Here is a 13,240-nt window from a genome sequence, read left to right on the forward strand (position 1 = left end):
CTGATGTTATTTTTTCAACAAATCTGTTGCAATGTATTAAATGTTCCATAGTCTTTATTATTTTATGCTTGTTGCAATTTCTCGGAAAAAAGTTTCTAATGTGTAAATACATTTTTTTTAAAAGGTGTAGGGATTTCTATTCAAAACTCCATCATTGATGTGGTTTTATTATTTGAGCACACACTGAGGCGTTATTTTATCATTTTCCAATCATCCTCATCCTCTAGTGATAATAAAATATTGTAAATTATTTCAATAAAATAAAATTGCATACTTGATTTAATGCAGCTTTTTTCTTCAACACTTAGGGTATGATCTGGGTACCAGTTAAGTTGTGAAAATGAGAAAATCTAGACTCCTATATTGCTTGCAATACTATCAAAGAATTGTTTATTTTCATTTTCAGTCCACCCAGGAGTTGAAGTCTTGCTTCAATGATCCCAATTTCATTCCGAGTCTGTGTCAGATCCTTGGCTCTTCTAACAATGCACAGGTACACACATGCATAGGATCATGTTTGCAGAGGTCAAATATTGTTAGTTCTATTATCAAAGTAACTTACATGTACCTTAGCAAAACTAAATACCTTCATTGAAAATAGTATTTCAGCTATGCAGGGGGATATGAACTTTAATTTTAACGACATTTCTCTCACATGTTTATCATTACTAAGAGTGATGAAACTGTATTCAGGAAATTGAAGGTTCCACCACAAATTTAAGGGGGGCAATAGCTTTTCGGCCCCTGCTAATTTATGTCCTTGCTATAGTATGAGTCAGACTCTGTGAGTCCAGGGCGCAGAATCAACGGGGTTTTCAGGGGTTTAGACACTGGCTTGATAGAATGTAATCACACCATTAAGAACTTTATTTTTGCAAATATCTCAAGTTATTGAAATACATTTGCGAAACTAGTGCATAAAAGTCAGTTTTTGTGTCGCCTGACTATGGTCAGGGGACATATAGGTGTTTCTTGCTTCTGCGGCGTCAATACTTTACTGATCTCTTTCATATTTGGCATGTAAGTACCTTTCATGGGTTCTACCTTTTGATGAGGTCACTGGGGTCAATGTCAAGGTCACCGAGGCTAATAAAAGATTTTTTTAGGTGGCTATTAACACATAGATTGACAAAGCGCATCATCGGGGAGCATCCATCAGTTTCACTGATATTCTTGTTTAACCTGGGGTCCACGTTCAGGTTTCGTAATCTGCGACAGCGATTCAAATAAAACTCATAATGTCAGTGTCCCTTCAGATTTTGCTATTGAAATAAGGGTCAGCGTTTAGTTTCGAAATCTGCGACTGCGACCCAAAAAAGGTTCATAACTTCTATGTCTTGAGCTTTACTTTAAACATTAATTTTTTTTGATAGATTTTTGACAATGCTGGAACAGCAGCGTCCAAGGTTTGATAACCAGTAAAAAAATTCTTCACAATGGCGACCTATGTAAAAGACCGAGCCAGTCCGATTGAGATAACTCGATTTTTCAGTTACTTCCCTTGGCATTCGCCACTGCGTAGGAGATTGCTCGTTGATTTTCATTGATAACATTCTCCTAGCAGAGTTGTCGTTCGTGTTGATAAAGGTAAATATTAATAGAACAGCATATCCTGGGGAAACAGATTCAATAAGTGTATCAGAACGTTAATTTCAAATTAGTAATTTTACATCCATTTTATTTTTATGGACCAATGAAACAACTATATATTTTCTCTATTTTGTTTGATATTTGTTCTCGATTTAGTAAATAAATTGCGAATAAAAACATGTAAAATTAACTTTTTACGTGATCACAAAACTAAAGAATGCGAACGATTTCGAACCTGCAAATTGTAAACGCTGCACTGCTATGATATATATAGATAAAACAACATTGCTTTGCGTAATTGTCCATCCCGCTAGCGCAGTGGTAAGGACGTTCGCTTCTTCACCTTTACGACACCGGTTCGATTACCGCTCCCGGCGCAATGTTATTAACCAGGTTTTCCGAAGGAAAAAACTGGTTATTAGATTGGCGAATGCGGGCGGGCTGGCTGGCTGGCGGGCTGGCGGAATAAGCTTGTCCGGGCCATAACTATGTCGTTCATTGTCAGATTTTAAAATCATTTGGCACATTTGTTCACCATCATTGGACGGTGTGTCGCGCGAAATAATTACGTCGATATCTCCAAGGTCAAGGTCACACTTTGAGTTCAAAGGTCAAAAATGGCCATAAATGAGCTTGTCCGAGCCATAACTATGTCGTTCATCGTCAGATTTTAAAATCATTTGGCACATTTGTTCACCATCATTGGACGGTGTGTCGCGCGAAATAATTACGTCGATATCTCCAAGGTCAAGGTCACACTTTGAGTTCAAAGGTCAAAAATGGCCATAAATGAGCTTGTCCTGGCCATAACTATGTCATTCATTGTGAGATTTTAAAATCATTTGGCACATTTGTTCACCATCATGGGACGGTGTGTCCCACGAAAGAATCACGTCAATATCTCCAATGTCAAGGTCGCCACGACTAAAAATAGATTTAAAAAAAAATAAAAAATTACAAAGGGGGTTAATTTTTTTTGGTCATTTCAAAAGTTCAGTTTGAGTTTTCTCCCTTTATCAGATTTTTTTTTCACAATGAAAACCTGGTTTTGTGACAATTTTGTCCCTTGTATTTTGTATGTTTTGTGGTCACCATTCCGGACAGGTGTTTTTTTCCGGATAATCTCATCCCCCCCCCCCCCGGCAGCATTTGACCATATAAAAAATTAAAAAGTATTTCAGTAAAAAAAAAAAATAGCTGGAAATTGCAGCTATCATTCTAAATTCGGTCCAACTGTCGTCAATCTAATCTTATTAGGTAGGAGTGCTGGACACACTCCGTGTCATTATGCAGCCTCAGCGCGGAGGTAACTCATTACCTTGGAAAAACACAAATACACACACTGGGTGCAGCCTAGGTGCGTATAGACTCAAACAAGGCAACAAACTCAAGTGCGGGCACAATCATTTAAAATTTACATATTGAATACGATATTCTAACAGAAATTACACAACCACCTAAGTGTACATACCATGTTTTATATTTCGTTCGATTGTTAGATTTCAGCATATACATGTATAAGGTCATTTCGCTATTAGTTAACTTATCCATATGTTCTTGGGCGAACTCGGATAGTCAAGTGCTCATACGATTGAGCTCACATGGTCCGGCTATGTGCTCATATGTGCTCATACCTACTTTCGAGAATCATCATGAAGGTATTGCCATACTTAATGAACAAGAATGTGACCCGCCTCCCAGTTTCGCTCAATGGGTCAAGTTACCCACGGGTACTACTTCCCCGTACCCCTAAACTTTTTTTCGTACCAAAAATGTTTCGTACGCAAATTTTTTTCGTACCCAAATTTTTTATCGCACCCAAATGTTCGTATTAACATACGCAATTGTGGTGATATAGATAAACTTAAATTGATGTTTTATATCCATCCTCTTCAAAAGCATCGTCACACCAGTACTGCCAGTACTTTGATTTATATATAGCATTTGTCCAGTCTGTCGATATGAAAATCTTGATTAAACCATTTTGACCGTTTCATCTGACATAAATATGGCTTGCTACATAGCTTTGATACTTGCATGGATGTTGTCTCTCATCACCTTGCACACACCAGCATCACCCAACCTCATTTTGACATTGACCTTAGTAAAAGTTTGATTGTAACAACATTTAGAATTAATGTCCCTTCACCAAAATAATAGTAAACAATTAACACAGGTATGCTAGCATCAGGCGACACATCCAACTTGCGGAGTTCTTGTTCTTGAAGTTTGTGCCGATGTCTTAAGGTATAAGAATAAATCCTTGAATATGTCTGAAACCGGTGACAAACTTTCACGTTGCGTGAAGCATAACCGTGTAGTACAAATTGAATTTTGAACAAGAACATTGAAGTATTAATTAATTGAAGTATTAATTATTATTATGCCCCCCTTCGAAGAGGAGGGGGTATATTGCTTTGCTCATGTCGGTCGGTCGGTCCGTCCACCAGGTGGTTGTCAGACGATTACTCAAGAACGCTTGGGCCTAGGATCATGAAACTTCATAGGTACATTGATCATGACTCTTAGATGACCCTTATTGATTTTGAGGTCATTAGGTCAAAGGTCAAGGTCATGGTGACCCAAAATAGTAAAATGGTTTTTGAATGATAACTCAAGAACCCATACGCCTAGGATCATGAAACTTCATGGGTAGATTGATCATGACTTGCAGATGACCCCTATTGATTTTGAGGTCACTAGGTCAAAGGTCAAGGTCACGGTGACCCGAAATAGTAAAATGGTTTCCGGATAATAACTCATGAATGCATATGCCTAGGATCATGAAACTTCATGGGTAGATTGATCATGACTTGCAGATGACCCCTATTGATTTTGAGGTCACTAGGTCAAAGGTCAAGGTCACAGTGACCCGAAATATTAAAATGGTTTTCGGATGATAACTCAAGAACGCATATACCTAGGATCATGAAACTTCACAGGTAGATTGATCATGACTCGCAGATGACCCCTATTGATTTTGATATCACAAGGTCAAAGGTCAAGGTCACGGTGACCCGAAATAGTAAAATGATTTTCGGATGATAACTTAAGAACGCTTTGGCCTAGGATCATGACACTTCATAGGTACATTGATCGTGACTCGCAGATGACCCCTATTGATTTTCAGGTCGCTAGGTCAAAGGTCAAGGTCACAGTGACAAAAAACGTATTCACACAATGGCTGCCACTACAACGGACAGCCCATATGGGGGGCATGCATGTTTTACAAACAGCCCTTGTTAAATGAAGTAATTCTAATGTATTTCACATTGCAATAGGCAGCATATAAATCTGTCTTCTTTGCACTAGTTGAAAAATTGTTTTAATAAGTTATTTGAAATAAAGCAACACTTACTGTCGTGTTTACATCCATTACAGTTAAAAAGTCAAAGTCACTTTATCCTGCACCCTGGGTCAGTGTGCCATAAGGAGTCTTACTCAATACTGCATTTTGATGACATTGTCTGACTTCAAGCCACATAAATACTCAAAATCAACGAATATTTTGGTAAAATATTTTTTAAAATAAAGTTAACCCATGCAAAATCATTGTTCCTTATAGCAATAGCCGAAATTTCAACACTAGATGTGGTATGGTAACATAAATTTAACGAGATACATACAAAATGCTCATTAATATATTTTGTGTCACAATATATTCCATGTGAATTTCCAGAATACTAACAAGCGAACGCGAGATTGGCTTTGGGAAGCTCATGAGAACTATGTTTTGCTTCCGAAATGCCAGAAGCCAATCTTGCGTTCGCGTTCACAAAAATAAAAACAATCATGTTGTATCTCGTTAAATTTATGTTACCAGATCACATCTTGCTTTGAAAATTTGACTATTGCTAAAAGGAACACTGATTATTCATGGGTTAACTCTATTTTATGAAATATTTTACAAAATATTCGTTGATTTTGAGTGTTTATGTGGCTTTAATTGTTTTGTTTAATGTTTAATCTTTCAAAATGTTGCTGTATTTGTGGTTTGATGATGGAATGATATGCATGGTAATTTGTAGGTTCGACAATATGCTGCCATCTTGTTAAGAAAAAAGATTCTAAAGGGAAAACAGTGGGCAGCATTGCAGACCACATACGCACCGACGTAAGTTCCTCAGTGTTTGAGATAATAAGTGATGTACAAGTTGCCAATTTAAATGCATGTAAGGCTAGGTCCTTTTTAGCTCACCTGTCACAAAGTGACGTGGTGAGAATATGTGACCGTGTGATGTCCGGCGTCCGTATGTGCGTGCGTGCGTGTGTCTGTCAACAATTTGTTTGTGTAGACAGTAGAGGTCACAGTTTTCATCCAATCTTTATGAAATTTGGTCAGAATGTTTTTATTGATGAAATCTGGGTTGGGATTGTATTTGGGTCATCTGGGGTCAAAAACTAGGTCACTAGGTCAAAAACTAGGTCAAATAATAGAAAAACCTTGTGTAGACAAAAGAGGTCGCAGTTTTCATCCAATCTTTATGAAATTTGGGTAGAATGTTTATCTTGATGAAATCTGGGTTGGGATTGTATTTGGGTCATCTGGGGTCAAAAACTAGGTCACTAGGTCAAATAATAGAAAAACCGTCAACAATTTGTTTGTGTGTAGACGTAAGAGGTCACAGTTTTCATCCAATCTTTATGAAATTTGGTCAGAATGTTTATCTTGATTAAATCTGGGTTGGGATTGTATTTGGGTCATCTGGGGTCAAAAACTAGGTCACTAGGTCAAAAACTAGGTCACTAGGTCAAATAATAGAAAAACCTTGTATATACAAAAGAGGTCACAGTTTTCATCAAATCTTTATGAAATTTGGTCAGAATGTTTATCTTGATGAAATCTGGGTTGGGATTGTATTTGGGTCATCTGGGGTCAAAAACTAGGTCACTAGGTCAAATAATAGAAAAACCTTTTGTAGACAATAGAGGTCACAGTTTTCATCCAATCTTTATCAAATTTGATCAGAATGTTTATCTTGATGAAATCTGGGTTGGGATTGTATTCGAGTCACTTGGGGTCAAAAACTAGGTCACTAGGTCAAATAATAGAAAAACCTTGTGTAGACAATAGAGGTCACAGTTTTCATCAAATCTTTATGAAATTTGGTCAGAATGTTTATCTTGATGAAATCTGGGTTGGGATTGTACTTGGTTAGTCAGGTGAGCGATTCAGGGCCATCATTGTTTACAGTTATCTTTACTAGAGGGGAATGGGATCTTTGGCCTAACATTTTAGTGAGTAACTTTGATTTTTTGGGGAAAAAGTCCAACTTACATTTCAGTTATTAACTGTGGATGTTGAACTTATAAGTTGCATTTTTTAAATGCATTGAAAAACGGAACAGATTAGATTTTTAAAGTTATTGTCAATTAACCTTGTCATGATTTAATTAATAAGCTGCTAGTATTTCATTTCACCATTCCACTTAAAGACATCCTAATTGTCAAAAGATATATAACTCCAACATAGATTCTCCAATACATACCTACATGTAGATAAAGATATATGTATCCAACTATTTTGATTAATTGATACATACATTAAAAGAGTCTTGAATCACCCCAAAAATATACTTTTACCATGATATCTATTAAAATATGTCCAAACGAACGTTCACCATTTTACGGAAGTACATGCACATATTGCAATATGGGCCTTGGGAATTTACATTCAAAATGTGTAGATTATGTAAAGCTCCCAGTCAATAAGAGAAGTTAAATCAGGGGTTTTTTTTACTAAGAAAGTGACGCCGATATTCGGCGTCTTCCCCTACCAGAATTTTTCCCCTTAAGATACAATTTCCCCACCAAAAATATCATTTTTCACCAAAATATAATATTTTCTCTCAAAGAAATGTTTATTTTTTTCTTGGGGCATTTGACAATTATCCAATTTGCACCATGAACAACGAATTCGCGCTCTCTCTCTCCAGACGAACACACAACATCTGGGAATCCCAGTTATTCTAAATATAGCTCTTAAATAACGTCATGTAAACTGGGCAACTAATCGTAATAATCATGTGACTATTTTACTGGATACCGGTCTTGCGCGAGAAGGGTGTTTCGTCAATTAATTACCGGAAACCAGTCGAATTTTCATCCGGGCTATGTGCAAGCCGAGGTATAAACGTGAAAACAGAAAAAATGTCTCACAATTAGCGTTCTTACACAAACAAAATAAAACATTAGAACTCGGAAGATACTGAATGCATCGAGGCATTTTTTAAGAAAGAATCATCGAAAACCGTTATAACCCAGCAGGATTCCGAGGTAATCAACATCGAACATTGTGAAAGTGAAAGTAGACAATCGGCAGCTGCCGCTCCTTTCCCTTCCAATACTGTAGCAAATCAAGATCGTCAACCCATTCATCATGAAATTGAAATCACAAAATTGACATCGTCCCCCGGCCCCAGTACAAAAATATAGTTGAAAACATTTCCCATTATTAGATCTACACCTGCAACTTTATTAAGGACTTTGACTTTAATACCTGTTAAATGTGTTTAAGAACAAAAAGGACAGAGACAAGTCTCTTTTGATGAGTTATAGACATTGAAATGAACAGTTTTTATTTTTTCCCCTAATATCTCTCTTTCGCACTCTTTTTTCCCCTTTCACCCAGCGTCCAGCGTCTTCCCCTTTCTCTAAAAAAAAACCCTGTAAATTAAGATTTAATGCAGCAATTCACAACTAATTTGTTAAATATTTTTCTGTAAATCTTACAGAGTTCTGATTAAATTCTTGACACTACTACTTATTATCTGACGTGATGTTCCCGGTTTTATACAACACAAAATACACCCATACTTTTCATGCGACGTTCTACATGTCTGCATAATTTCCACGCACTTTTTTTGAGACAAAGGATAAAGCACTTATTATTTGACGCTAGAATTACACGAGAAAAATTTCTTTGGTTATTGGTCCTGATTCTGACAATAATGGCGTATTCTAGTGCCTTAATGTTGGACATCATTAAAATGTAGAGTCAGGGTAAAACATCTGGGAATTTAATGAAATTGCATGGCTTCCCCTGGCTCAAACATTTCTTTAGCCAAAGTCGCCTTGCTATGGACAAATTCTTCTATTTTTGTCTATTTTATAAATTTTAATGAAGAAAAAGTTGTAGCCGAATAGAATTTTTTGTAGCCAAATCGGTCAATTTGTAGCCATTGGCTAATTTGGCGAACGGCAGAGTAAGCCCTGCATTGTAAGAAAAAACACTAACCTTGATTCAGTTGCATTTAATGAAATGAAAATTCGTATTTAGTGTTTTTCCCAGGAGGGCAAAGGGGCATGGCGCATTACTTAAAAAAGGGGCATTTTAGCGCGCAGTTTAGGCAAAAAAGGGCAAAAACGTTCCGTGAATACCTGAGCGAGGGAGAACCATGTAATCGCATCAGAGGGAAAAGCATATTATATAAACAAGCACATTTAATGGTATATAGTAATTGATGTATTTAACTTACTTTGATTTACAGTCCAACCCCTCTTAAGCAGCCAGTCAAGGGAAACGGCCAAATTGGCTGCTTAAGCGGGTGGCCTCTTAAGAGGGGTTGGGTCATAGGGAGTCTGGAGTTGATGAGTGCATGGCCAACTGTTCAATTTTTGTACAAACAAAATGGTAAATATGTGTACATATACTAAACAAAGTATAGACTTAAAATAATTTTATTTCTTCTTTTCTAAAATCAGCTATAAAACAAAATTTTCATTCAAAAAAAATAATATTCATCTTTCTAATCATCATCAATATCATCATCATCAGAATCAAGTCAATGAAAACGAATCATTCTCATGATTCACAATGCGCGTTGTATGGCCCCAATGCACTTAAGGTGTAATTCTCCTGGCAATCGTGCTTTTCATGCATAAATTATAAAAACATTTTTAGCCGCGTAAAGGGTTTTATCAAAATGAATATACTGAAATAATTGTAAATATACAACAAATATTTATGCTTTGTTTAATTCCCAAATGAGAATACCGTAATAATTTGTAATCCAAAACACCCGATTGTTTTATGTTAACGAGACGTTTACAAATTCTAGCATCAAAAAAAGTCCTCATGTATTTCCTTTGTCCCGACAAAAGCGTCCGAAAATTATGCACCAATGTACAATGTCACGTGAAAAGCGTGCGTGTATTGATTTTTTTATAAAAACTCTGTAGCACAGAGAACATGTAGATCAGTTGATTTCGGCTAAAAGTTTCATTTTAACTTTTAATTGGCCAATAATTGTCATTATGTGTGCTTGAAATAGTATGATTCAACAACTACAAATAATAAATTATAAATTAATAATCTCTTTTCCAGTAATAATAGGTGATATTCGCACATGCGGAAACAAAAAGATCAAAAGGTCGCATATTACTTTTAACCTGATAACCCGATAATCCACCACTAATTTATTGCAATTTGCAAACTGACTGTCAAAATGTTTATCACACAACACGCTTCAGTACTACAGAGCCTAAACCGCAGACTGGAAGTAAGTATCCATTTTATCACCGTTGCGTCGGTGTAATTTTTTCCAATGACCATGACTGACTTACTCGTGCGCGCCCACTCATATCGGGGATATTTAACATTTGGGATGCAAAATAGCTGGCCGCTGGCCAGAGAAACGGGGTTACCGCTTAAGAGGTGTGCATTATATAGTGTTTATCGACGGTCGCAGCACAGACCGGCCGCCTACACGGGGCGACCAGCGATGAGGGGTGACCGGAAGTAGGGGTTGGACTGTATATTGATATATTTACCTTGCAATGTACATTTAAGTTCCATGCTGTTTCAATACGCTGTACAGCACGACAAACATAATAAAGCAATATATGCATATGAATCTGATTATACACAGATCCACTAACATATAAATGTAACCATGTTTGTCTTATCCCATTTCTTACGATAATCTTGTCCGATGTTTAATATTGCGAGTAAACTGATCGCTAACAATATGCAAGCACTCGTTTCCATGAAATATCGTGATACACCCACTGAGTAGATTACAAATAAGTATGTTGTTGCTATCTAAAACATTTTTATGCATCGTTGATTATCACAGACATTTCATTAATTCCTTCTGAATGTATAATCTGCATCGTTAATTCGATCGTTTACAACGTTATTTGCCATGTTTGCCGAGTCACAAATTAATACTGTATGTCCGCCATGTTGTAAAAATGTCAAATGATGAACGCGACAGGTGTGCATAGCTACGTAAAATCGTCTAATATGTCCGCCTAATACGCGATTTGCATTTTGTTTAAGTAGTATACGTCTCAGTAATTAATTCAATAATTAATTATTCCCCCCTTCGAAGAAGAGGGGGTGTATTGCTTTGCACATGTCCGTCTGTCGGTCGGTCGGTCCATCCACCAGGTGGTTTCCGGATGATAACTCAAAAACGCTTAGGCCTAGGATCATGAAACTTCATAGGTACATTGATCATGACTCGCAGATGACCCCTATTGATTTTGAGGTCACTATGTCAAAGGTCAAGGTCACTGTGACCCGAAATAGTAAAATGGTTTCCGGATGATAATTCAAGAACGCTTATGCCTAGGATCATGAATGCTTGATAGGTAGATTGATCATGACTCGCAGATGACCCCTATTGATTTTCAGGTCACTAGGTCAAGGTCACAGTGACCAGAAATAGTAAAATGGTTTCCGGATGATAACTCAAGAACGTTTATGCCTAGGATCATGAAACTTGATAGGTAGGTTGACCATGACTCGCAGATGACCCCTATTGATTTTGAGGTCACTTGGTCAAAGGTCAAGGTCACGGTGACCCGAAATAGTAAAATGGTTTCCGGATGATAGCTCAAGAACGCTTATGCCTAGGATCATGAAACTTGATAGGTAGATTGATCATGACTCACAGATGACCCCTATTGATTTTCAGGTCACAAGGTCAAAGGTCAAGGTCACGGTGACCTGAAATAGTAAAATGGTTTCCAGATGATAACTCAAGAACCCTTATGCCTAGGATCATGAAACTTGATAGGTAGTTTGATCATGACTGGCAGATGACCCCTATTGATTTTCAGGACACTAGGTCAAAGGTCAAGGTCACGGTGACCCGAAATAGTAAAATGGTTTCCGGATGATAACTCAAGAATGCTTATGCATAGGATCATGAAACTTCATAGGTACATTGATCATGACTGGCAGATGACCCCTATTGATTTTCAGGCCACTAGGTCAAAGGTCAAGGTCACAGTGACAAAACAACATATTTACAAAATGGCTGTCACTACAACTGAGAGCCCATATGGGGGGCATGCATGTTTTACAAACAGCCCTTGTTATCTTAAAGACGATATCGATAATTAATTTGTTTGTTTGTGATTTAACTGAATTATGTATGAAATGCACAATTGCCACAAGGATAACATAGAGTTTTTCATTAAAAGTCTCCGAAGTAACAGTCCACGATTTTATTGTGGAGGAGTACACATTTCCGACCAGTTAGTGGTAAAACATATAGATTGATACTGACATGGGGTTATTCACGCATGACTAATTCACCAACGCGCTGCCTCGGAGGCCATAATCTGATACTAGTCGGCTTAGAAATTTGGTCAAGGGGCAGTTAAGATAGTTATCAATAAGGGTAGAAAACAGCGGGTGCTCATGAAAGGGCAGGGCGGCTGCCTTTGGAAAGGGGAGCGTGGCGCTAAATGGCTTTGAAAGGGGCAGCGTGGCGCTTCAAAAAAGGGGCATGGCGATTCGCCACGCTAAAATGGCCTGGAAAAAACACTTCAATTGACAGTATCATATTGTTTTAAGTCGTTTTTTCCTTTGGCTATTGGACCTTGAAAAGTAAGGTTGAAAACCCTGGTTTCCTGTTGTGTGACCTTAACTGGGTTCCCTCTTGACTGTTCAGCAGTATACCAGAACATATATTTCTTCACATAGTAAGCAATATATTACATCATGTTGTATTTCTGGGACAAAACCTGACAAAAATGTTTTCTCTCTTTGAAGGATACGTGAGAACATTCTGCAGCTGTTTTTACATGAACCAGAGTAAGTGATGTTACCTGCAATTAGTCTTTATTTTCAGATTAGAAATATTTAAACACCAAAAATGAGGTTTTTGATGTCTAGGCTATGTTAGAAATATATGTGGTTATTAAATGTATGACTATTATTTATTCAAGAACTGATATTAAATTAAGCTGTAGACAAATTGTTTATGTTAAAAAGATAATTTCGTGTAACTGTGATAGCCAAGGCAAGTAGTTGAAGTACTGGCATGAAATTCAGAATATGTGTTCTAATTTATAATGCCACTGGTAAGCGAGTATTTTTCTGACAGCAGTATTTACCAGATGTTCTATTTATTTTGTGTATTGGAATGCTTTATCACGATTTTCTTTGTCACATATTTACACATGCTTGTTTTCTTAAAGTTAACAGTAGCAATTCGTTAAAATGCTAGTGTTTTGCATAAACAATTGCGATGTTTACAAATTTTGTTGCAATGTAATGTGACCTCCTCGTGGGGGATATTTTTAGCACGCGCATGCTCAGAAGAAATCCCTTACTGAAAACCAATCTGTGTGCTTGGTATTTTTGTTTGTCTACTGCAATAGAGCAGGTCTCAATTAGTTGTCTAACAATCAC

General features: G+C 37.1%; 1 protein-coding gene across 1 annotated transcript in view; it reads left to right on the forward strand.

Moving 5' to 3' along the window:
- LOC127844931 (importin-4-like) overlaps window positions 1-13,240 on the forward strand; it is a 65,592-nt gene that overhangs the window by 7,408 nt on the left and 44,944 nt on the right. Inside the window, exons 2-4 of the mRNA XM_052375493.1 lie at window positions 407-493; window positions 5,619-5,704; window positions 12,599-12,640. Coding sequence (XP_052231453.1) covers window positions 407-493; window positions 5,619-5,704; window positions 12,599-12,640 — 215 coding nt within the window. The remainder of the gene's footprint in view (window positions 1-406; window positions 494-5,618; window positions 5,705-12,598; window positions 12,641-13,240) is intronic.

This window comes from Dreissena polymorpha, chromosome 9, assembly GCF_020536995.1.
Source record: "Dreissena polymorpha isolate Duluth1 chromosome 9, UMN_Dpol_1.0, whole genome shotgun sequence".
NCBI lineage: Eukaryota > Metazoa > Mollusca > Bivalvia > Myida > Dreissenidae > Dreissena > Dreissena polymorpha.